The sequence below is a fragment of the Aspergillus karnatakaensis genome (genome assembly GCF_047715665.1).
Source record: "Aspergillus karnatakaensis strain CBS 102800 unplaced genomic scaffold BJY04scaffold_122, whole genome shotgun sequence".
In the NCBI taxonomy this organism is placed as follows: domain Eukaryota; kingdom Fungi; phylum Ascomycota; class Eurotiomycetes; order Eurotiales; family Aspergillaceae; genus Aspergillus; species Aspergillus karnatakaensis.
The window spans coordinates 1-23,352 of NW_027395834.1; the positions used below are offsets into that span (position 1 = coordinate 1).

General features: G+C 52.2%; 9 protein-coding genes across 9 annotated transcripts; 4 read left to right on the plus strand and 5 right to left on the minus strand.

The window, feature by feature from the left end:
- Positions 1-624: 624 nt before the first annotated feature.
- On the minus strand, positions 625-1,525 carry BJY04DRAFT_226311 (uncharacterized protein; the record flags this gene model as incomplete). Its single annotated transcript, XM_073718391.1, has 2 exons — positions 625-1,464; positions 1,505-1,525. 2 exons carry the CDS (start codon positions 1,523-1,525, stop codon positions 625-627), a joined length of 861 nt encoding a protein of 286 aa, XP_073564094.1.
- Positions 1,526-2,347: 822 nt separating this feature from the next.
- BJY04DRAFT_21434 (pectate lyase) lies at positions 2,348-3,385 on the minus strand. The gene is made up of 3 exons (XM_073715192.1): positions 2,938-3,385; positions 2,531-2,871; positions 2,348-2,474 (listed from the first exon to the last, which is right to left on the minus strand). Exons 1-3 carry the CDS (start codon positions 3,305-3,307, stop codon positions 2,409-2,411), a joined length of 777 nt encoding a protein of 258 aa, XP_073564095.1. The 5' UTR covers positions 3,308-3,385; the 3' UTR covers positions 2,348-2,408.
- A 3,009-nt stretch (positions 3,386-6,394) lies between these two features.
- BJY04DRAFT_204116 (uncharacterized protein) lies at positions 6,395-8,656 on the minus strand. The gene is made up of 2 exons (XM_073713440.1): positions 8,404-8,656; positions 6,395-8,354 (listed from the first exon to the last, which is right to left on the minus strand). The coding sequence occupies exons 1-2, from the start codon at positions 8,616-8,618 to the stop codon at positions 6,548-6,550; spliced, it is 2,022 nt and encodes a 673-aa protein (XP_073564096.1). The 5' UTR covers positions 8,619-8,656; the 3' UTR covers positions 6,395-6,547.
- Positions 8,657-9,437: 781 nt separating this feature from the next.
- BJY04DRAFT_204117 (uncharacterized protein) lies at positions 9,438-10,043 on the minus strand. Its single transcript, XM_073713441.1, has 2 exons — positions 9,929-10,043; positions 9,438-9,859 (listed from the first exon to the last, which is right to left on the minus strand). The coding sequence occupies exons 1-2, from the start codon at positions 9,929-9,931 to the stop codon at positions 9,461-9,463; spliced, it is 402 nt and encodes a 133-aa protein (XP_073564097.1). The 5' UTR covers positions 9,932-10,043; the 3' UTR covers positions 9,438-9,460.
- A 2,206-nt stretch (positions 10,044-12,249) lies between these two features.
- On the plus strand, positions 12,250-13,788 carry BJY04DRAFT_225187 (uncharacterized protein; the record flags this gene model as incomplete). The annotated part of the gene is made up of 3 exons (XM_073718160.1): positions 12,250-12,484; positions 12,543-12,801; positions 12,864-13,788. The coding sequence occupies 3 exons, from the start codon at positions 12,250-12,252 to the stop codon at positions 13,786-13,788; spliced, it is 1,419 nt and encodes a 472-aa protein (XP_073564098.1).
- A 378-nt stretch (positions 13,789-14,166) lies between these two features.
- On the plus strand, positions 14,167-15,903 carry BJY04DRAFT_225188 (uncharacterized protein; the record flags this gene model as incomplete). Its single annotated transcript, XM_073718161.1, has 3 exons — positions 14,167-14,407; positions 14,469-14,745; positions 14,814-15,903. The coding sequence occupies 3 exons, from the start codon at positions 14,167-14,169 to the stop codon at positions 15,901-15,903; spliced, it is 1,608 nt and encodes a 535-aa protein (XP_073564099.1).
- Positions 15,904-16,450: 547 nt separating this feature from the next.
- BJY04DRAFT_225189 (glycosyl transferase family 90-domain-containing protein) lies at positions 16,451-18,034 on the minus strand (the record flags this gene model as incomplete). Its single annotated transcript, XM_073718162.1, has 2 exons — positions 16,451-16,896; positions 17,002-18,034. 2 exons carry the CDS (start codon positions 18,032-18,034, stop codon positions 16,451-16,453), a joined length of 1,479 nt encoding a protein of 492 aa, XP_073564100.1.
- Positions 18,035-19,630: 1,596 nt separating this feature from the next.
- On the plus strand, positions 19,631-20,360 carry BJY04DRAFT_204120 (uncharacterized protein). Its single transcript, XM_073713442.1, has one exon. The coding sequence runs from the start codon at positions 19,765-19,767 to the stop codon at positions 20,113-20,115; it is 351 nt and encodes a 116-aa protein (XP_073564101.1). The 5' UTR covers positions 19,631-19,764; the 3' UTR covers positions 20,116-20,360.
- Positions 20,361-21,347: 987 nt separating this feature from the next.
- BJY04DRAFT_225191 (uncharacterized protein) lies at positions 21,348-22,850 on the plus strand (the record flags this gene model as incomplete). Its single annotated transcript, XM_073718163.1, has 2 exons — positions 21,348-21,703; positions 21,800-22,850. 2 exons carry the CDS (start codon positions 21,348-21,350, stop codon positions 22,848-22,850), a joined length of 1,407 nt encoding a protein of 468 aa, XP_073564102.1.
- Positions 22,851-23,352: the final 502 nt, after the last annotated feature.

Consider the following 23,352-nt stretch of genomic DNA (forward strand, 5'->3'; position numbering starts at 1 on the left):
GGGTGTGTAGGGGGGTTGCGGGAGGAGGGAGGTGATGACGGTGCGGATTTGGTGGGCGGTTGAGCCGTCTGCTTTGGGGGTCGTGGGGGGGAGGGTGGAGAGGATTGAGGTAGACATTTCAAAGGGAGTTGTTGATGGTATTGATTATAAGATCGATGAGAATAGAAGGGGGGTTGATGAGGATGGATGGCCTACGTGCCCCTCCGGAGGTTGGGATGCTGAGTTTGGAAGAACCATGGCACCATCTAGGCAGTATTGGTGTACGGTTTATCTGTCTATGACGAATCTCATTAATAAGGTCTACATCCTGACTTCATCAAATGCAGTCTTGGCCAAGAATTAAAGCAGTTCAGCGGCTGTGGCTATATTCGAACCTACGGAAAATAGATCATTCCGGTGATAATGATACCGAACAAGAGATCAGGAGGGCGCGGCCTTTCAGCCGCAGATTAAGTTAATGGAGGAAAGAGAGCTCCACGTCACAGAAACAGTCGATTTCATCAGAGCGCTGGTGATACCCTCGATGATTTCATCCTTCCGACACCCCCAGCTCCAGCTATTCGAACCACCGAACACAAACGCCCTGCCAATAGTCCATGCCTGCCGACCTGGCAAGCGCCCGAGCTAAAGCTCCAACCCATCCCAGACAAGCTCCGCCATGTTCTCAAAATCCAGACCAGACACAACAATATCACCCTCACCTGGAGCTAGAGCCCGAAGAAACAACTCTTCAAATCCAATAACCAGCGGCGCCCCAACGACCTCGGCACGACCAGAATCCAGGCGATTGACGACAATTTCCTGATCACGGACGGCATGCAGTCCACCTGGACGACGGCGATTCGGAATCCCTTTCTCAACGATGACCGTCCCGCGCGCTCGCTCGATAGAGATGATTATTGCGACCTTCACGTTGCCATTCGACATGTCGATCCAAAGGTCCGCCATGGCGCGCAGGTGGGCGATGGCCTCGGAGGAACTTGCCTCGATCACCAGTGCTGGCCACGTCTTGACTCTCCCCGCGGGGAGGCGGGTGGGTCTAGGTCTAAACGACGAGTCGGGCTCCTTGGAGATGTTTCCGGACGATACTGTGGCGGCGCCGTGGCGACAAAGCTCGTATTTCAGGTCCATCTCTACCGCTTGGATGACGATGGCGTCTGACAGGCTCAGGTGGGCGCTTTCGTCGGGTTGGGAGGGGATCTTTACGATTAGATCGCGGGTGCCGGCGTCGTAGGTTATGCGAAGGTTGGCGCCGAAGATTTCGGCGTGGTGGTCGGAGGACCGATGGACGATTTCCGGGGGGACGTTGGTAAAATGGACGTAGGATGTTGGCTCGCGGCGTTGCGGCGGCAGCTGAAGGTGCAGGAAGTTTTTTATCGCTGCGGCCGTGGAGCCATCGGCTCTTGGGGTGCTGCTGGGCAGTGAGGAGCAGATGTGAGGTTGGTGGTTCGCTGCTGAGGCCACCTACATGTTTGCGATGCTGGTTTAGTTAATTGCTATGGACGCTGGTAGGTAGGCTTCCCATTTTGACGACAGCGGGTTAGAGTTTCGAGGCGGTGTTGTCAAGGTTTATCATCAGTAGACTTATAGATTAAGACACGGAGGAGAACAACTTTGATGATGGGGTTTTGGGGGCTCTTATAACCCCATGGCCTACACAGCCTCCTGTGAATAAGTTGCGAAGTTGCGCAGTGAAGCAAACTGTGAGTCAACTAGCCACGCGTCTAAAATACCAATATGCCTGTCGCTGGCACTATACAAGCTTTCCCTAGCCCTTCACTGAGCCATTCACTCGGTTTCGGAGGTAGTCAACCAATGCCGGATGCCATGTACAGCTCGGCATGGAAGGCGGATGCTTCGACCGACCTTTATATATTCACTTTTGCTTTAACATGAGAAGCCTCAGGATGGCAGGGAGTTCGGGCTGGCGAACGTGCGAGTGAATGCATAATTTGACTATCGGCATCTCGATGCGTTCCTCCACCGGTTGACTGAGAAAAGGTTGTGTAGACGACTGGGCCAGGAATAATTGGAAACGCCTGACCAAAAGGGATTCTGACTCGCAAAGCGACCTGTACCACCTTATTTACAGGCCCCAAAGACAGGACAATTGAACCACCAGCCTCATTTCCAGACCTGCACGATAAGAGATTAAGCGGACGATGACCCCGCCCCTTGACTTGTTGCAAAGCCGACATGCTCCTCTCCAGTTTGGAGGAGTTGGCTGTTGCGCTACAGACTACCACTTTCCCGCAAAAGTTAAACATACGGAGTACTACGTTGAGGTGAACAGAAACCTAGGGTTTTGGATACAGTACACTTTATTCTGATGCTATGAATATTCCTTGCCGCCCTCAACTAGTTAAAGCCAGAGCTTTGATAGCACCGAAACCCACCAACTTCCCAATCTAGCACTCAGCCAGAGGCTCAGAGTAGATACAGTAGTCGCTAGGACCATCGCCGATCTCCTCAGGCTGCACAATCATTAGATTAGCCCTATGCCGCTGGAACAAGGAATTAGAAAGCTCACCTCCTCATCATTGTCATCAGTGCCCTCATACTCAGCACAGATAGTCTTAACATCAGTAGCGCAGGTAGCGCTGTCGATAGTAGCGGTGTCGCCGTAGTTGCTGTTAATGCCAACGAGGTACTTGCCCTCGACGGCAGTGATGCCCTCAAGCACAATGTGGCGCTCGTACATGGAGTCGCAGTTTCCGCAGGAGCGGTACAGCTTGCCGAAGTCGTAGACCGTGAAGTCGGAGACGGTGACGGTGCCGCCGCCGTTGTGCTGGATGACCTTGTCTTCGGCGCCTTGGGCACCGCCGCCGATGACGTTGAAGGGGCCTTCGCCGGTCTTGAGGGAGAGGGCGTCTATTTACAGTTAGTTTTCTGTTATTGCACTGATGTGGGGAGAAGAGGAGGGTGGTGCTCGCATACCCTCGCAAACAGCCTCCCACCAGACGTTCTCGATTGTGCAGGAGCCCTGGCAGTGGACACCCTCGATTTGGTCAGCGCCGATAATGGCGTTCTTGAGGGTACCGCCGTCCTTGACGATGAAGACGGCGTCGGAGTCGCCGCCTTCGCTCTGGCCGGAGCAGTCGACGCCGCGGCCGTAGGTCTTCATGCCGCCGTCGAAGACCTCGCCGGAGATCTCCTGGGTCTCGTCGAGGGTGACAGATCCTTGAGACTCGGGGAGAGGGAAGGTGTAGCGCTTGGTCATCTTGGCCGGGTGGGAGCGGGCGCCGTGCGTGGCCAGCACGCTGGTGGCCGCAGCCAGGGAGAGGAGGAGGCCGTTCTTGATGAACATGTTGTACAGGGAAGAGTAAAAGGTGGTAGAAGTGTATAGAGTACAGTAAGAAAGAAAGAAGGAGTGTTCTGATACCGGATCAGGAGTGAATGATGGGATTCAGAGGGAGGATTGCGAGCGAGCTGGGGTTTTTATATCTTTCTCGGCATATTGAGAGCCCCTTGTGGATGTATGGAGTGATTTGTTGAGCTCAACACCGGCAATGCTAACCCTCCTTCGCGCGTTTCAATTCCTCCCCGAAATAAACCCATCAAGCGCGATCAGCAAGAGCCTGTAGCGTGATTCGTGGCCTGCCATTTTCTCCTGTCAAACTGTGACAAAGCCCCTGCCGATCGCTTGGCTCGAAAGCTTGAGGACGCTTCTCTCTCCACGTCGAGGTCGACAGCTCTCCGATAGGTGCGTTTTCCCATCCCGAGTCAGGGTCAGACGCCTCCAGCCTTGGCAGTCTCAGCTTCGGTGATGAGTCCCCACTGGGGAGTAGCCACGGAGGCGTTGCTTGACTCGTATTGTGGCTCTGTTGCCGCATATGGGGAAAGGCCGACGGTCACCGCTGGTCGAGATGAGTCTGTGATCCGGATGCCGCGGATGTCTGTCAGGTTAGACCTTTATGTCTGGACAGGATAAGGATTCAACGGCCGTGAGGACCCGGGGATCGTCCTGCGGTTTCCGTATGCGAGTAGTACCTAGCTACTCCAACAAGCGATCTACAACTGCACTGCTCTATTAGACACGGTCCTCTACTCATAGCAACTCACAGAGCCCGGTAGGAAACTCCGAAAGTGAAGATTATCCTCCAACAGCGACTCCATTCCTCTGCACACATAACAGGCAAGCAATACGAAACGTCCCTGGAAGTGATGGGGTCAGAGTGGGTCGACCCTGGGATGGCTGTGCAATTAGACCCTGGCGCTGTCTCAAATCTACGGTTAACTCCATTAACCTCAAACACTGGCCTTTACAGCAACAAATGGGAGTAGATTAACCTGATATTGAACTCCATATACACCCAAGAAGCACGCACCTGGCGTTCTTGGCATTCGTAACTGCCAACGTCATCCACCCCTTGTCATGTTGCTATCCCTGACTCCCCGAGAGCTGGGTGGACTGTTCTCGGATGCTCGGGGGTGCCCTAATTTGTTCCAGGAATCTCTACCTAACAATATCAGCATGAGAGACGAGTCCAGAAGATGATTCTGGATTCCGTTCGTCTCAGCAAATCTCGGATGCCACCCTCGGACTCCGAGTTTGCGACTCGTCGACCGCAGCTACCGGGCGTAATATCGCACCCCATTCTTTCCCTATCTCCTCCCAAAAGCCCCTTTGCGTTGCCTCTCTCTCGAAGGTAATTAGAAGAGCCTATTCGAGGGGAGCCCAACACTGGCTCTCCCGCTATCTTTCTGGCTGGCCTGCTGCCAATTCAAGGCATCTGTAATACTTTCGTCGGCGAATATAGAAGCATTTCAACCTGCTGCAATCGTTTACCTATCCAGTCAACCCTTGTTTATCATGCTAAATTGGAAATCTGACAATATATCCTCAGAACCGTCCTTTTGGAATCCATCAACGACGAAACAATCCGTCCGACGGTATGCACTGCAGGCCGCCGCCCATCATCAGCCCCCCTAACTTGTAGGGGCGCCCACTGAACGGTCGGAATGAAGTCAAACTCACAAGGGCCGCAGGTCATAGATCTTGCCCTGGCCTCGTTCAGTTCACGTACCTATACCCCTTTTTCCAGAGACAATGATACCCCGATGTCAAGATCATGCATTACCTCCTCCAATTTGATCTTCACCCCTCGCGACATGGTATCCTATGCGGACTCTCATCGTTAATCCGCCAGCAGGCACGCACGATTCCCTTGGAGTCGCCGTTCAGTGTTTGATGAGCGGGTTTCGGGTTTCAGTGCAACCTCCCATTGCCCCCCCGTGCTTCCTCTATATATACCCTCATCTTCACCATCAGCTAGTTATCGGACGGTTTGACTCCCGCCCGGAATCTCAGAAACTCGACCAGAGCGTGTGGTAAACCATCACGCCCAGCTGATCCAACAACAGCGCTGCCGACGCCATTGACCTGATGATCGTGACACGTTGGGTGACAGGCTTCACCTCGGGAACAGTCTATCTACTAGACTAAAACTAAAACTCAGATCTACGGAGTCTAATACACCCCAAGCTTCGGCATTCCCCGGCATCACATTAAAGGCAGGACGATATTATCTATGCTGCTTTCTCTCCTCGGCCTCGCCATTGTTCTCGTGGTCTGGGCTAGTCTGCCTTCGCTGGGCAGAGTTTTCTTCTTTGCTACGTTTACTTGCGAAGGGAATTGATCTATACGAGATCGATCTATATAGAACGGGTTCTGACGATGGTATTATCGTAAGAACGTTAGAGAACCGAGTCGGGCAAGGGTGCACAGACACAACAACAATGACGATGACCATACCTTGGCAAGCTAGTAATTATGATCGGTTCCGTTGCGCTACACGGCCTCAGTTGATGCAGGTGCTTTATCCTAGTTACATACAGGCGTGGTAGTTTCGAAACCCCCCAGCAGATGCAGAGGTAGAGGTAGAGATAGAGGTAGAGGCAGAGGTAGATGCATTCGGTCACTTGACTTAGAGCAGGCTGGCTCTCCTTGGGTTGTCACTGCATCTATCCATTGTCATGAAAAGATGAGGTCAGCATTCAACATCGAAAGGTAGTAGCGCTCAGTTATGTGATTGGGATCCTAGGTAGACTACCATGAGTCTCAAAGCTGCAGTGGCTAACTACTAAGCAACCTAAGCTTCTTCCCTTTCCCAGCCTCGGCCACAGCCAGTGTAAGTGGCACAGCCTTTCTTGCATAGAATTCCAGCGACGCAGTGAACCTGAAAGCCCAGGAAGCGGTTGAAACGTGGGAGCCTCTCGAACACGTACCTACGATTTCCTTGGCCGTGTTTTCTGTTGCCGCGCGGGTACAGCTCCGAGCCGGGGCATGCAACGACGATCATATACAACCATGGTGGAATTAACAGACATTGCGCCCGTGTTTTTCACTCAGTGAGATGGTGCGTCCATGTGATGCTAGGCATTTTTCAGAGAATCGTATACGTAGATATATATTAATTATACTTTGAATGGATATATACACAAAAGACCGCTAAGATAGGTCTATTCAGTCGGCCCAGAGGCCTAGTATGTTCTTCAACGTCTCAGCAATGGCTCGGAGTATAATACAGCAACACGAGACATCAGACTACTGTAGCATGACAAGCATGCACAGCAACACACCAGCAAAAGAACCAAACAGGTGTCTAGTTGTAACGCGAACAGCACCCGCAGCACCGGTGAAGAGCGCGCTATCTGCGCTGGTTGTGGTCATCGTCGTTGTTGGAATGGTTGTTCCACTGGGAGCACCCGGGGACACAGTGGGAGACCCAAATAGAGCTTCTGCGGTGCTGCTGCTGCTATAGACGCTCAGGAAACCAGACGAGCTAGCCTCAGCTCCATCTCCGGCTCCAGCTCCTGCTCCGGTTTCCGGGAGAGTAGGAGATTGGTACCCCTCAATATCTGCATTACTACCAGTCTGAGAGTTGCTGACGGTCTCGGTCTTGGGAACGGTGGGAATGGTCTCGGAGCTGGAAGCAGACCCTGAACCAGACCCTGAAGTGCCGGCTGGGATGGCCGCAGCGGTGGCAGTTGCAGTTGCAGTTATGGGACGGATCGTAGTCGACACAAGCACAGTCTCCGTCGTGATGAATGTCGTCTGTTCCGAAGCAGGGCAGTCTGTCACTGTAGAGGGGCACGCGGTGATGGTTGCGGTGCGGGTGCTGAAGACGGTCGAGATGGTGCTTCCTGCTTCTTTCTCTCCATCTTGGGCGTCGCCGCTTGGGTGAGGACTTCCAGTAATAGAGGCAGTGGCAGTCGGGACCGCTGTGACGGGGCAGATTGTTGTCGAGACCACGACCGTCTCGGTTATTACGGAGGTAGTCTTGTCTGAGGCGGGGCAGTTGGGAACTGTTGATGGACAGGCGGTGATTGTTGAGGTGCGGGTGGTGAGGACAGTTGACGTGGTGCTTTCGCCTCCTGTGATATCTGTTTGGGTTCCTGGGGGTGGTGTCGTTGTTCCAGTAGTTGTGATGGCGGTAGGTACGGATGATGTGGAGCTAGTTTGGGAGGCAGATCCGGACCCAGTGTTTGCTGTGGAGGTATCAACAGAGGAAGACTGACTTGCATGAGAAGAGATGATGGTGCTGGCGCTCGATGAGGCACTTGTACTTGTAGATGCCGCCGATGTCGTAGTGGTCAGAGAGGGGATGACCGGAGAGGAAGCTGGCGGTAGCGGGGAAACAATCACAGGATGGCTTGAAGGAATGACTGGAACACTGGAAGGAGGGACCGGAATTGGGGAGGGAGAGACGATCGGGGAAGAATGCTGAGTTGTCGATCCGATAGGGAGCGAGGGAGGGCTAGTTGGGATAAGAGGTCTGGATGAGGGAGTAGTGGTGGGCGAGGGCACAACGGTAGGCGAAGACACAGACACAGTAACCTGCGATGAAGTTGCAGTGTTACTGGTAACAGCTGAGGACGCCGATGATGAGGTGGTCTCGGTAGAAGTAGTCTCGGATGTCGTTGTTGAAGTTGACGTTGACGTCGACGTCGACGTCGCAGTATGCGTAATAGTCTGGGTGGAACAGGAGGTAACTTCAGGGCCAACAAACTGCACATTATCGAGTTCGATGGCTACCCCAGAGTAGTCGTTCGTGCCAGTACAGTAGGCATAGATTTCGAATGTGTGTGTTTGGGAGAGTGTGGGGGTATAGCTGATGGAAAGCGTTTTCCAGCCAACAATGCTTGACGACACAGCCTCCTGAGTGCTTCCGATCATTCCGGCGGTCGTGAACGAGTCCATGTATGCTTTGACGTAGCAATTCATGTTGGCCTGCGAGGAAGCTGGCGTGATCCTGTACTGGACCGATCCGACATACTGGCCGTTTGTGATGAAGTTACTGCTGCGTTGGTATAGCAGGACAGTAGGAGAGCGGACTCCTCCAGTTGTTTGGCTGTGCAGATTAGCAGGTGCTACTATATGTCAGACGCTGTTTGACTCACAGAAACGATGAGCCGTCCGCACCGTCTCCTGTAACGACTTCGCCTGAGGTTCCAGAGGCGAAGCCCCAGGGGGCAAGGCCACTTTCAAAAGATGGATTGGAGATGGGAGTTAGAGTTGTGCATGTAACAATCTCTTCTATTTCCTGAGCCGAGACAATGGGAAAGAGGGAGTTTGAAAGTGCCAACAGCGAAACGAGAGACAGTAAACCGGCCATGTTTGAAACGAGTGTGGTGAGCAGAAAATGAATGAAGCTGGCAATCAACAACTTCCCAGGAGGAAAAGCACGCGTTATAAATACGTGGCAGTGGCAAACGCCTTTTTGATAGTCCAGGACGCTAGGATCGTGGATCTCCACAGTTGTCCAAGTTGCAGTCACTCTAGCCGAAATGTGGATGCTGCTTGACTCTCTTAGCTTCAGTTCCTGATCCAATGGGCCTAGACTTCGGTCAAGTCCGCAGCCACTTGTCCAACAACAGCAGTCTACTGCGAGAGCCTCGTCGTCCCTCAGCTACGCCGCCAGATGTCCCCACTCTGCATTCCATGACTGTGTAAACGTATAGCATGTCAAGTAGACGATACTGTCCAGCCAAAAAGCAATAGTCGCTGTGCTGTTTGAGAGCAGCTGGTCTGAGGTCATATGTCGCAAGACGAGCGCCAGCTCTAGAGTGCGCATTGACCCCAGGCAGCCTCCACAATGAGCTCCATTTCCTCGATACCTTGCCCGCCCTGTCATGAACCTCTGCCTCTGGATTGATTGGACCAGATAGTACAGAGAAAGCGGGCCCGCACAGACCACTAACTACCTTCAGAAATCTACAAGCTCTACCAGATTTGAGGAACTTCCTCGCAAGTTCGCAACAAGAGAAATATGCCACCACACTGGATAGGGACAGACATCTTGATTGCATGTTAGGCGCTTTGCCTAAGTTATAGGGGCTATGCACTGAAAAATCTGTCTCCTAATCCAGCCATATGCAAAAACATGCCCTACATCGATCTTCCCCTCCCTTTCACACCTTCCCCTTGTCCCGTACCCGACCTACACATCCACACACTCTAACACCGCCTAATAACATTATTCGACCCCCCCAAAGAAAGGCTACTCGTCGTCCCATAAATATACAAATGATAAGGCCGATTCGACTCCGCCACAGTCCCACAATTCGCACCCGTCCCCGGATCCTGGCCCGCGACGATATTGCGGTGGTTCGCGACCTCCGTCGTAGTAACGCCGTGTCTGTTGCAGTACCCGAAGATCAGGCCCGAGCAGACGGCGAAATAGCATTGTCTAGGGCGGGCAGTGAGCCGGGCTTCGCCGAATAGGCGGTTGAAGTCGCGGTGGATTTGACGAAGGCCGGAGTGACCGGGGCCGCCGCCGGCTGTGCAGTCCCAGGCGGTGGTGGGGGTGGAGAGGGAGAGGGAGAGGAGGACGGGGGTGAGAAGGGTGGTGAGTTTCTGGGATTTGGTTTAGTTATGTGGAATGGAGGGGAGGAGGTCGTGGGTTGGGATTAGGTGTCAATATACCATCTTGTTGTTGGGTATCGCTTGTGTGGTTTTTCTAGATGCCTTGAGTTATAAGTGGAAGACGACATATATGTGTAGGCAAGCAGACTCACCTTTGTAGATAGGAGAGTCTAGCAGTTGTAGCAGGATGAGCGACAAACACGATTGAGGGGGTTCAGTACCCCTTCTTATAGTCCTTTTCGACCGAATCACCCAAGTATCAGAGCTCAACCCCTCCCTTCCCCTACCATACTCAACTGATGATCAGGCACTCCAAAATCTATCCTACGCAGACCAAGACCGCCACAGCGAAAGATACCCCGGTCTCTATTTAATGGTAGGCCGTCAGTGAAACTTGGTATCTGCCAGCCAAGAAGCAATAAATTATCCAAGGACGGCGGCCGACGGACAGACGGCCTAATTGTGATTATAGCTCGATGATACATATGCGGTTGCTAAGCGTAGTCCGTTAGATGTCTTCTTGTCACACCGGTACCCGTGAAGGTCATGCCGGATTGTTCTGACTCAACGATGTTACAGATATAATTGCGAATATACATCTGGTTCCTCAGAGATCTTACTGATATGCCTAAGTAACAATACGCTTGGCACTATGAAGTTCGTTTCTGGCCTTACATTAGTTCAAGCTGTATGCAGGCGCTATAGCAACAGCTAGCTTTGATTAACAGATTCCTGTATGCAACAAGCCCTTACACTCTTCTGTGTATATTCCGTAAGCTTTGCCTATAAGCGTAATTGGTCTCGGGGCAGGAGAGAGTCTCTATTCCATACTCCTATTGGCTGAACTCTGTACCATATATGTCCTAGGTAGGCCCCCTTCTATACCGAGACTTAAACTTCAACCAGATATGCACTACTGCATATTTTCCTTGCCTATAAGGACTAGATCACTGCCTAGAGTGCATTAAATTACCATCACACGCACGTACCTATAGCATTATAGATCTAGCACTATATCCCCGCTTGGGTGTCCGCCTAAGGCCCCCTTCCCCTCCATCTACACTATAAAACATATCAACGCCTATATCCAGCGGAGTTCATAAACACTTGGCAGGGAGCCAAGCGGTTTTGGTAATATATCGCTCATCCGTACTCTCCTCTACCTGAGTCTACGTTAGGATATTCAACCCTGGAAAACTGCGGAGTAGTCACCTGCTTCAAGCTTGGCTATCCTAGATTAAACACGGATATTCCACTTTTTATGGATAGAGCCTCTAATGTCGCTATAGGGTAAAGCAAATCTCATAGGGACGGATACATGACCATTGTTTCCTCCAAGCGCTAACAAAAGCCCAATGGGCGACGATTTCCGTGGTTGCTTTTCCCATCCTCTGTTACAGGCCCAAAGTAGGCCTGCTATATGCCATTTACCTTGTAGGAAATAATGGATCCGCTGATCATATCATAGTGACTCCAAATTAATATGCCGAGCATGCTATAGATAATGACACATACACCATCAATAGGCCGGTGCGCATGGGGCTAAAGGCTATCACCGAGTTGGCGTGCGCAGGCTTCGTGCCTGTCGCGAATGACTGTATTGACTTCCTCTTGCAGATGGATCTTCCTTCAACGTTGATAGTTATAATTGTGCCACACAATTTTTCAGATATGCCGTGTAATTCGTGCATCGATATGTCATAAACTAAAGGATCTTGCTGCAGATACCAACATGCAGCCTTCCACTGAACAATTTGCGCCGCCGTCTTCAGCGGCCGCCACAGAACTATTCGCACAACCAGGGCGTTTGGGAGGAGAGGGGGGCCTGAAGCCAGGCCAGTAACCAGTCGAGATCACCCTTTACACTATGTTCAGTTGCTGGTGCGATCGAGACTTTTTAAGATATGGTTACAGGATACAGGACGCGCGTTGAGACGAAGGGATGAGTAGGTATGCGGCGTTGTTGTCAGGAATAGGTAGCAAGTATGAGTGAGGGGTGCGATCTGGCATATGGATATGCAGGAGGAGGCTTATTCATATAGGTATATCTATAGATAAAACCCCTTTGTTCACTCTTCCCCTCTCACTAACACTGTTGTAACTATCACCTTCCCACATTCGATGGGTAGCTTCGCACCCTAACCACCACCTGCATTATTCTTACCGTTGATTAAAAGTATAGCCATCTAATCAGGGCTGTCTACACTCTCTTCCTATACAAGCTATAAGCCACGAAATCCTGTCCAGTCAGGGCTGCACAGCTCCCGTGACGCGCTAAGGCTGATGAATACGAACTCCTACAACTTAACACCCTTTCCCTCCTCCATCTCCTTACACCCTCAGATCATTGAAAAACGTTACTTTGAATTACACCGAAACGTATGACGCCGCAAGACCCCTTCCAGCATCTCAGCTTCGAATGCGCCGGGACCATCCTCTTCTATCTGAACCCCACCGACATCGCCAAATGCGAGCAAGTCAGCAAAGGATGGAAAGACTTTATCCACGCCTGGATTACCTTATACGGTTTTAGACTTAACTTCTCCACTTCATCAGACCCCAGTATGCCAGATTCAAAAGACCCAACGACCATCGTGCGACGCTTCAAGGAACTTGGTAAGTGTCTAGTATCCTGCACAACCACCAAATGACCAAATGTCTAACGCCTCCACAGCAGCAATCGAGCAAAACCTACTTCTCGGCCGCGCCACAGCCGTCCGGAAGATTGAGGCGTCGGAGAATATCCAGTTCGCCGGCGACTACGCGGTTTGGCGCCGCGGTGGCGAGATCCACTGGCAGCGGCTGTCGTTCAAGGCAGACGGGTCACTGTATGCATCAAAGTGGCTCCCTTCTGCGTCGCCGGTATTCGGGTCTAGATATTTTGTCAACGAGGAGGGGTATTTTGTGCTTCAGCGTGTCGGGAAGGCAGGAAGGTCTGAGATTCTTTTTCTTTATTCTGTCTCTGTGCTGTGGAGCTAACGTAGTTCTGAGCTAGAGTCGATGTCTTCTCGCTTGAGGATGCGGCGAGGTTATACAGTCTGAACGAGCCTAGATTGAGAGGTCATGAGCTTGTGGCTTTGGGCAGGGAGAGGATTTATTTCGCTACACCCGACCGACGGTGTATGCTCACGGTTCTTGATCTCAAGAACGGACAGCACCTCTACTCGGCGGTTTTGGGAGAGGGCGTACCGGAGGCTGGTCTTCCTTGGTGGCGGATTTCGATCTGTAGAAGGGCGTTTACGCTCCTGCGCGCGTCTGGTCATGGGGAGAGGGAGCTCCTGCTTGTTCTCGAGGCGATTCCTAATCCTGGGACTCTGAAAGTGATTGATGGCCGGAATGGCAATATTGCACAGGAGATAAGAACTGATGCGTCGCGGGATGCGTATGTTGCCATGGCGCCAGGGCAGGAGGAGTTCGCGGTCGTGAGCCATGATAACAGGAAGAGGATCCATATCTGGCGTTTCTCCGCTGGGTCTGACGGGCTCTTCTACGAGCAGGCCATCAAGATCATCAACCATGTCAATGGCACCTCCCCTCACTTGGAGCGTCGGGCATTCGACCCGTTCCGATACTTAATCGCGAGCTTTGATGGGCGGGCGGTGCCTTCTATACAAGCTGTTAGCCCCAGTGCTTTGCAAGCGGATGGCATATCGGGAGGCTTAAATCCAGAATCTGGAGCGAGCACGGACAAGGGTGCGCAGCAGGGAGGGCGGCGAGAGCTTACCCTTCCTCCGAGACAGGCGCATCACAGGGCTCGCAGACCGTTTGTCCCGGATGAGAACTATACCCCGATCGAGATGCGGTTCCTGGATGGGAACAGGCTTGTCTATCGCACCGGGCCTCGGAGCTCACGTGGTCCCGATGTAAATGTTTTGTTTGACTTTGGGTTGAGGGTGAGGGAGCTGAAACGCAGTCGCTAGGGATGTCTTAGGTAGAGGAAAGTAGCTTACTGTTGAGTGGCACTCTTGAATGACCTGGAGACTACAATGCCCTGCCGTCATGTTCGAGAAGGACTAAGATGTCCATGTAGCTTCGGGAAACCTAGTTCTTCCGCAGCCATCGCGTAGGTACGAGATCATTATACATCGCGAGTACCACTCTCTCCAGGTACGGTTGTCGTCACTGGGATAGCTCATTATAGCCAGTACATCTCCTCTATCGACGTCAATATGCCAAGCTCACTGCCCCGCCCTAACGCGGCTCGGCACGCAGGGCGCAGTGATACCTAGGTACTTGCTGACAACATATCCATCTCCAATATCTTCCACACATTCAACCCCAAGTAAGTATTATTCAACATGCCAGGTACAGATCCATTCACGTATCTAAACTTCGACTGCGCCTGCCGGGTCCTCTCCGCGCTAGACATCCAGAGCCTGCTTCTATGTGAGCGCGTGAGCAAGGGGTGGCAGACGCTCGTCTGGGCGTGGATAGCAGAGTGGGGTCTTCGAGCATATTTTCCAGGCGAGACAGAGTATTCGATAGACTCGGCCTCGGACTTGGAACCAAGTATCGGTGTTCAGCGATTCAAATATCTAGGTGAGCACTCAGTATCACTAAATCCCTGGCGCCGCTGATGACACCTCAACCCACCTTACAGCGGAACGACAACACAACCTCGAACAAGGCAGAGCAACAAGCGTCCAGATGTTCACGAAAGTAAGCCGTTTCAGAATTGCCGGTCAGTACGCGGTATGGTACCGCCATCCCGAAATGCGCTTCCAGCAGCTCGGCGTCAAGGCGGACGGGTCGATCTACGAGCCCCAGGTGCTGCCGTTAGTTGAGGAGCGGCAGGTGGGCGAGCTTCTGGTAAACGATGAGGGCTATCTGGTCTTTCTGGGCCGTGAGAAGGCCCATAATAACACCAACAAGGACTGGTAAGTAATCGGATTATGACGCTCGAGAGCTAGAAAGTCAATATTGTCCGTCCGCTAAGAGCAAGCAGTACCCTCCACGTGGTCTCGCTCCCAAACGCCCGGGAAGTATACTCCATCAAGCACTTCAGCAAGATTGTTTCCCAGTCAGAGGGAGACTCAGGTCCTACGCGCCAACTAGTCGCGGTAGGAGCACAACGAATCTACGTTATCGCCAACACCGTCGACGGCGGCTGCGTGCTTGAGACGCTCGACCTGCTCACGGGCCAGGAGCGCCACGGAACGCGCCTCTCAGACTATATACCACCAATACCGCGCTACATACGGGAGAGATCAAGTTCGAAGCGAAGCAGCTACGCCGTGCTCCGCGGATCGCCAGAGCTCTTCCTCTCGCTCGTCCGCGCGCCAGGGAGTGACACCATAACAATCGTAAACGGCGAGAACGGTCACCATATCCAGACAATCACCGGCGATTTCGGAACTACTCTTCACACGGGCATTTTCAGGGACATGGAAGGCTATTTCAGAACCGCGCCGACCCTCCACGTGCGCGCTGGATGGAGAGAATTCGCGCTCTCGTGGCCCGGCAGCTCGCCCGACTTCACATCCAGTGAACGGCCGGATATCCATAACCATATCCACGTGCGGAACTTTGCGCTGCGCTCCGGCGGCTTGTTTGGAGAATGGCGCTCGGCGGTGTTCTTGCTGAAGTGTATCCATAGACGTCGGTGGATTGCTGTTGACCCTTTCAGGGATTTGGTGGCGCATCTCGGGGAAGGTCGGGTGAGGCCTCAGATTGGGGTGCTGGTACCTGCTACGGTGGATAATTTCAAGGAAAAAGAAGAAGGCTCAGTCGCAGCTGCGGCAGCGAAGCCGTCAAGTGATACAGGTGCCGAGATTTACATCCCCAGCCAGACTGAGATAATCACTCTCCCCCCGGCATTCGATGGGGAGGGCCGGTCCCAGTTTAAACCTAAGCACCCGCAGTACGGGTCGGTGGGGTTTGCGATGCGCTTTCTCGACGGGGATAGGGTTCTCTATCATGTTAAGAGTGAGGGTGAGGGATTTGACATGTGGCATTTGTTCCATTTTGCTCCCGATCTTCAGCTGGGTAGAGGGACGGGGAAGGGCCGTGGCCATGACCAGTATCGTTTGCACTGATGCGCGGGTGGTGAGGCATCGATTGAGAGTCACGGGTTATTGAAGCGAGGAACATGAAGATTGCACTTGGAGGCCTCTTGCAGATGCCTGACGGGTGCAGTGGTCTTATGCTGACATTAAGTATCCGCAAGGGTAGATCTCCTTTAGCACAAATTTGATTATGATATGTCTTCAACGTGCTCTCTTTCTCTGCATGCACTTGTCAACAACCCAACCTCATGCTCTTGAGCACGCTGTAATCCTGTCCACCGTGGGAGCTTAACTGATTGCATCACAGCGTGACTCTGCCTTCTCGTCTAGACATCATTATCCTGTCTGGAAGATGGACGTCAAGCAGGGCACAACCCCTGATTTCCTTAAAGCCTTTCGCGATTGTATCATGGTGGGTCATTGGTCATTCAAATCCTACCCCCGAAGGCATCCTCTATCAGGGCTATATCGGGCTCCATCCATTCCTTCCCCGGTCCGTTCCAGACCGACTATCAATTCATCTTGACACTCCATACCAATATTTATACTGTATATTCAAAAACACAAAAACCTCTACTCAATCCATCCCCATCCTAACCAACGGATCCCCCGCATCAAACCCCATCATCCGCCCACTCGGCTGCAGCACAAACGACTCATACCGCATCCCCTTTACCTTCCTATCGCCACCACTCCCAGTAACACTCCAACTTTCATTGAAAGCCTTGCTATACGCCTCCCACAAACTCCTCCAATAGCACGCCTCCGCCGCCCTAGTGAGATACCGCTCGCGGAACGTCCGCACGCTATTCTCTGCTATCCTCTGCGCCTCGGCGGGGTCAGCGAGGAGGGCCAGAACCATCGGCTCTAGATCGCTGAAATCCCTCGAGACCTGTACGTGATTTTGTTCCGGGCCCGAGGAGATAAGCAGGTAGTGGTGATGCTGGATGTATTGCAGTTCGTGGGTGATGAGCACCGAGTTGCAGGATTGGCGGTATTTGAGGGAGGCGGAGTAGGAGCGGCCTGTAGAACACAGAGAATAGTTATTAGACAGTGCTTCTTTTCTCGTAGGGTTTGTAGGTACTAGTGTAGGGTAGGGTGTGGTGGGTAGGTATAAAGATACAGTACCTTCAACATGCGCAATGAACATATACCGGCAGTGCTCGCCTAGTCCCAGCACATTGCCATTCACGTTCACATTCCCCTCCCCATTATCGCTTCCGTCTCCATGCCAATCCACCCCCCTAACATCCGCCCACCCCTTCCCCTGAGTGCTATCAAGCAGCGCCCGTCTCAACTTCGGCGCGAAACTCGGCTTGCCGCGCCAGACGAGCTTCGGGATCTTCTTCCCCCAGGGTATCCGATCATACTCCATTGCGTCAGCAACGACTGCATCAAACGGTCCGATCTCCGTGTGCGCGTGGTCCCAGCTCCAGAAGCCGAAGTCGGGCATTAGCCAGACCGCTTGCTCAGATGTTTTTCGCGATAGAGTCCAGAGCGGGGAGGTTGTGTGGGAGGGGTGGGTGGTTATGTCGGGGAGTTTGTCGGAGATGGAGAAGAGGAAGGTTATATCTATTTCTGAACCAGATTCTGGCTGAGAGTTGGATTGGGGTGGTGCTGTAACGAGTGCACGGTGCATGGAGGATAAAGCGGCGAGGATCTTCCGTCTGTGGTCTTCTGTTCGGGAGTTCGTGGCGAGAACGTATAGTTCTCCGTTTGCGATGCGGGCGCGCGCCATGCCGGGATTAAGCGGGATGGTGTCGAGGTCTAGGGTTTCGATGTCATTTTCTCTGTCACGCCAGTAGGCTGTAGCGCGGGATATGTCTTCGAAGAGCCCGGGGAATGCGGCGGTGCATTGCTCGCGGGAGAGTCCGGCGTTGTGTCCGTCGCGGGCGTAGTCGAATTCCCATGTTGGATGTGACGGGGACAGGGAGATCTTGGTAGGGCAGCTGAGGCAGCTGCTGCATTCGAAGATGGTGGCTGACTCGCAGGTTGCGTGGCCGGCTGGGATGAGTTGGGTGAGGAGCGGGTGGATGTAGGAGCGGTCGGAGTTCATGGTGTACCAGAGGAGGAGGCCGGCTGTGAAGGTGGTGATGGTGAGGGTAAGGAGGATGCCGATGATAGTTGGGCTTTGGATGAGGCGGGGGCGGAGGTAGAGCATTGTTGCGTCATGTCTTGTTTGGAGAGATGGAGGGGGGAGTGAATGAGCATTCCAGGTTGTTGATAGAGAGAGAGGTGAGAGCTGGGTATAGATATACTCTCGAACGACAAATCCAGAGGGTTGAGTAAACAAACATCACAGGAGCATACTGCCATCACGCTGTTGCCTGGACATAGTTCAGTTGATGCCCTGGATCGTGGGTCTTCTTCAAGGACGCTACATCAAGGCCTCCCACTAGAGCTCGGGCTATACACAAGGTGTAAACAGACGCAATGACTGATGCCTGTATGCTTGGAGCGCACAGTAAGTGAACACTAACCAAGCGAGCAAGCTCCATCGAGCCCCGAGGGACACTCGAGGGTATTTATTCATGGCTCGCTCTCCAAGATCTAAGTAATAAGAAGGGCAGTGGAAGTGGAAGGCTTGATATGAGTAGCAGCAGGTACAAGCGTTTCTCGGTCTCTTATTGGCCCAAGCGTGGGGAAAAGGGTCCAGTGGGGACTGCTAAGGGTCTCGTCTTTTTCTCCAGGGCTTGCTTCACAGAAGCATGTATTCATACGACTACTCCCTCGAGAGTACAACTGCTTACACACTTAACCTACCCTTAATCAAGCCACCAGCATGCTCGGTAAGAACTCAAACTTGACGGCCATGACAACCTAGGGTCTACCTTATTCATGAGGTCACCCACCGTCCTGTTCGTTTTCTTCTCCTTGGGCAATCTCCTCTACGCTGCTGCCTGATCGCCTAAGTCCACTATCAATTTACTGCGTAAACGTATAAGTCAAGTCCCTGAGTTCCTACTCACGAGTCACTACTCAGGGCCTGACGCCCCACAGCAAACCCCGACCCACTCTATCTGCCGACGAAATCTTTCTGCCTTGTTCTAGCATCAGGGTCCCAGCTGCTCCGGTGATCGGGGATGATTCAATACCTGGCATGCACATGGAGAAGTGATTTGTTGAGAGATCTCGGTCGACGTGCTGATTTGAAAGAGGCTATGGGCTGTTTCCGTTGGTGCGCTGGTGCAAGTAACTAGCAGCAAAGGACTATCTCCAGGTACTGCGTGCATCTCTAGACATGATTTCCTTAAGATTCACAGCCCTCATTTTGAATGGGAGTCTTGTATCTTGATGTTTCTACTTGGTGGTAAGTAAATTAAGATTAACCCGAATATATATATCTCTCTTGGGTTGGTGGGATGAGGTATATAATTCGGGCCCACGGAGGCCGGGACCCCTTCATAGGAACTAAAGCTATTTCCGAAAGACAGGGAGGAGACCTTGTTTAATTCTAGTATCGCAAGTCGCAAAAGTCAACCCATAGCGTATCTTATAGCATTGTGCAGATCTCCCGCAAGGCTGTGTCGTCAATCCCTACCGACAAGGCAATATGCGGCGCCCAACCAGACAAGTGCCGAAGGCTGTACAGTCAGCTTGCGAGAGTTTAATCCCAGGGCTTTGATGTCATCCATGCAAGGAACTAAGAATAGCCCTTTGATGCGGTCAACCTGCAGAGATCACGTTACACTGCAGGAGCCTTGAAGGTATATATAGGGCATGGTAAGCCTCCTCACTTCTTACTTTTTATCAGCAGCAAACGCACAAAGAATACAATTCATTTCATCTCACTCTCGATCAGAGTTTCGAAATATCAATCAGAAGACAACGGGTGCAGCCTCCACCAACCAAGCATATTCCAACCCTGAATCCAAAGACCAACCCCCCAAAATGAAATCCACCACCCTCACCACCCTCACAGCCCTCCTCGCCACCACCCTCCCCCTCACATCCGCCCAACCAGTCTCCTCCTCCACCTCCACCTCGGACTCTACCCCCTCCCCCTCAACCTGGACCCTAATCGCCTGCAACCGAATCCTCTCCGACATCGGCACAAGCGAGTGCATCCCCATCTCATGCGCGCCAGGCAAGCGGGTTAGTTTCTCTGCGTCCCCGGGACGCGCCATCGAGGCGAATCTATACGCGGATGGGGGCTGTCGTGATGAGATCACGCATTTCGCGGGGAATACGACGGGGTATGTTCTGCCGGAGGGGTTGGGGTCGGTTTTGGTTCTGAATTAGAGGATTATTACGTCGGGGTTGGATTTTCCTTTTGATGGGGGGAAGGGAAGGTAGATGTAGACGCAAGGGGGAGAGGATAAATTGGGGTTCTAGACTAAGTGGTGAACGGGAGTGCTTTATGGCCTGGAATGGCGGGATTAGAGTTGGTGGATGTTTGGTTTTATTTGCTGGATAGCTGATTATATAGCTGTCATGTACAGAGGTCTGTTCTTACGACAAGTAATGATTAACTCTAGATTCCTTGACTTCTTCGAACTTGATGTAGATGCAGCTAACAGAGACCAGCCATGTTTAAATCCTTTCAATACCATAACGGAATCTCCGCCAGGAGGTCAAGGCATATCAAATGCCATTGCGAAATTATTCAGTAGCTTTGAGGCCGGTCAGGGACAGAAGCAACTTCCATCCTGACTACCAACGTCGCTAAGCTTTAGTCTGTGTATGATGTCTTGATGGTGCAGATTTATGACGAAACCGTCACAGTCAAAAGATGAGCCTCTTGTCCTTACTAATTGATCGCTTGTTGAACTTAGAAGGTACACATCTTTCGCTCCCCTGGTCCTGTAAGAGTGCAACAAGCACCTAAGCATCGGATGTCGTCTCGTCTGTTCTGAAGGCTAGGGCGGAGCGCAAGCTCTGGACCATTTAAAATCCATACTGAAGGATTTGCCGTCTGGCTGATGGTATTCTGGGGGAACTGGGTAGAGTCGGAATGAATGGGGAACAACTGCACGTGGTAAGCAGCAGTACTGGGGCTACACGGCCCTGCTAGGATGACATTCTCCAAGGAGCGCAGAGGGTAGGAATGAGAGAAACAAATAGAAAGTGACCTCACTTCCGCTGGACTTGTTTCTACCCATCTCCTCTTTAATTGACATGCTGCGGAAGCCAAGGGCGTCTCGATCCGGAATACTGACTCCTCGCTAGTCTAACTACCCCATCGATTACCCGGTTCTAGCCTTGGGCTTCCTCGCCAAGTGCTGTGCCGCAGAGGTTCACACGAACGGCTACATTGATTGGTGAATTGGCCCACTATTAGCGCTGCCAACTCCCGCCCTGACTCGTTATGGCCCTAACAATGCGGCTAAAGGATTTAGATTCAAGCGTTATGGAGAACAGAACCATAATATAAGAGCACCAGGTACTCCTCAAGCGACATTTCATAACAACCCAACTTCCCCGCCGTCTTGCTTCGCTCATCCATCTCTATCCCCCGGCTCTACTGCACCAAGATGGACTATCAACGCTGCGCCGACCTACACAACGAGATATTACGCAGGGGATACAAAGGAGGCGCCCATACCTGGCCAGACCCGGCGCTGAAAACCTGGTGGGAGCAGGAGGCTCCCTCGCAAGAGACCGCATCGAGACTCAGTCCGTCTCTGATTGAGTTCCTCAAACGTGCATACATGCCATATCGCGGTGGAGGACCCCAGTCGTTATTCTTCTACATCTCCTGGATCCCTTCAGCACAGGACATGCTCGATGACATTTTCATCCGAAGCCTTCGGGATGATTATGACTTGGGGTCATATGTCCTCCTCTACAGATGGGTCTATACACATTCGAGTGAGAGTTTTGGTTTAGTGTGCGTATTATCTTATCTTACCCCTTCCCTTCTCTTCTCTTCCATTCTATTCCCATCTATACAAATGATGAACATCAGCTGATATATTCCACCCAGCTTCAACCTCCAAACCTCCAAGGCCGTCTTTGTCGCCAATCACTTAGAACTACTCGAGATAGCCCGTTACTCCCAGACCTGGATGCCGCTGGAAACCATCCTGGCCGGGTACATCGACATGATCGACGACGGCAAAGTCGTCGCGATCCCCAACTGCGATGAGGAAACGCCGGGTGTTCCGGAATGGCCTATCCCTTCAGCACCATGGATCCTGCACATCTACACCGGATCAGACGTGCGAAAGGCCGCGCTTGCAATGAAGCGTTTGCTCGATGCTATTGACGCAAGGATTGAATCCAACGCTATAAATCACGATGGCGGAGCCGGGGAGTTGGAAACTCCTGCGACAGAATACGCGTACTTGCCCTGGAACGATCCTGCGGCGTTACCTGCTAATCTTGTCCCTAAAAAGACGTTTGCATATAGATTTCTGTATTCGATTCGGAGGTTTAAGGTTCGGTTTCGCTATGTTGCTCCGGGGGTCCGGTTTCCAACTCTCGAAGAGTTTCTAGCGCAGAGGGCTCCTGTGCCGGCGTGGCAGAGGGCTGGTCAGCATTCGTTGAGGATTCTGCACGTGGAGCAACCTGAGGAGGACAGTATCAAGGATAAGAACAACGACAGAGAAGAGAAGAAAGAAGAATCCAAGCCTCTCAAAATCACCGACCGCAAATACCCCGGCCTCTACATCGAACAAGTGATCCCCTCCTCAGATTTCCTCTTCTCCAACGAATGCCGTCTCGAATTACCGTTTGGAATCGGTGCCAATGGGTGGGCGCGGCAGTCGAATGGACAGCCACTAGGGTATAATATATGGGCTGGGGAACCTGTCCCTGCTGATAGCACTTGGGATCTGTATCAGTCCGGCAACCCGACTGGGTGGACAGATATTAGGCTCGTGCAGATCCATAAAGTGTTGGAGAACTGGGCTGAGAGGGTGGAGAGTGGGGATTGGGATGTTGATGAGCAGGGGGTTGTGGGTGGGAGTGGGAAGTTTAGAGAGGCGGATACTGAGGAGGGGTGGAGGAAGTATTGGATTCCGCTTTCTTGGTAACGGGTTCTGGATTTTTGGGGGTCTATTATGCCTGTGGGCTTGGTGCTCAGTTGTATACTGCAAGGTCGACAATAAGAAGTACGGTAGCTCGGGAGATCGCACAAGTGAGATGACTGTGTATTCAAATTTGATTATTGACGAATCTTACCGCATGCGACGGTCTTGTGCGTTGCATGAGATTGGTCATTTATCAATAAAGCACCAATTGAGTCTATGGGCGAATTCTATAGCCCATCTCACGTTCAGACTTTGCCAAACATTGCCTATATAGCAGCCCGAGGTTTGGGTTGACTTTGCTGACGGGCCTGACGACAAGCCCTGCATAGTTATCAGATACTCCAGAGCAGTATGCAGGTTCTCAATTGTCACGAAGGTTTACCACAAGAGCAGCATGTGGCAAAGAATACTAAAGATGAACATATTCAGTAGGAAGGTAGAAACCCACACTATCTTTCCCATGCTCTACAGTCGACGCTTGCTCCATGGTGCTAGGTAACCACTG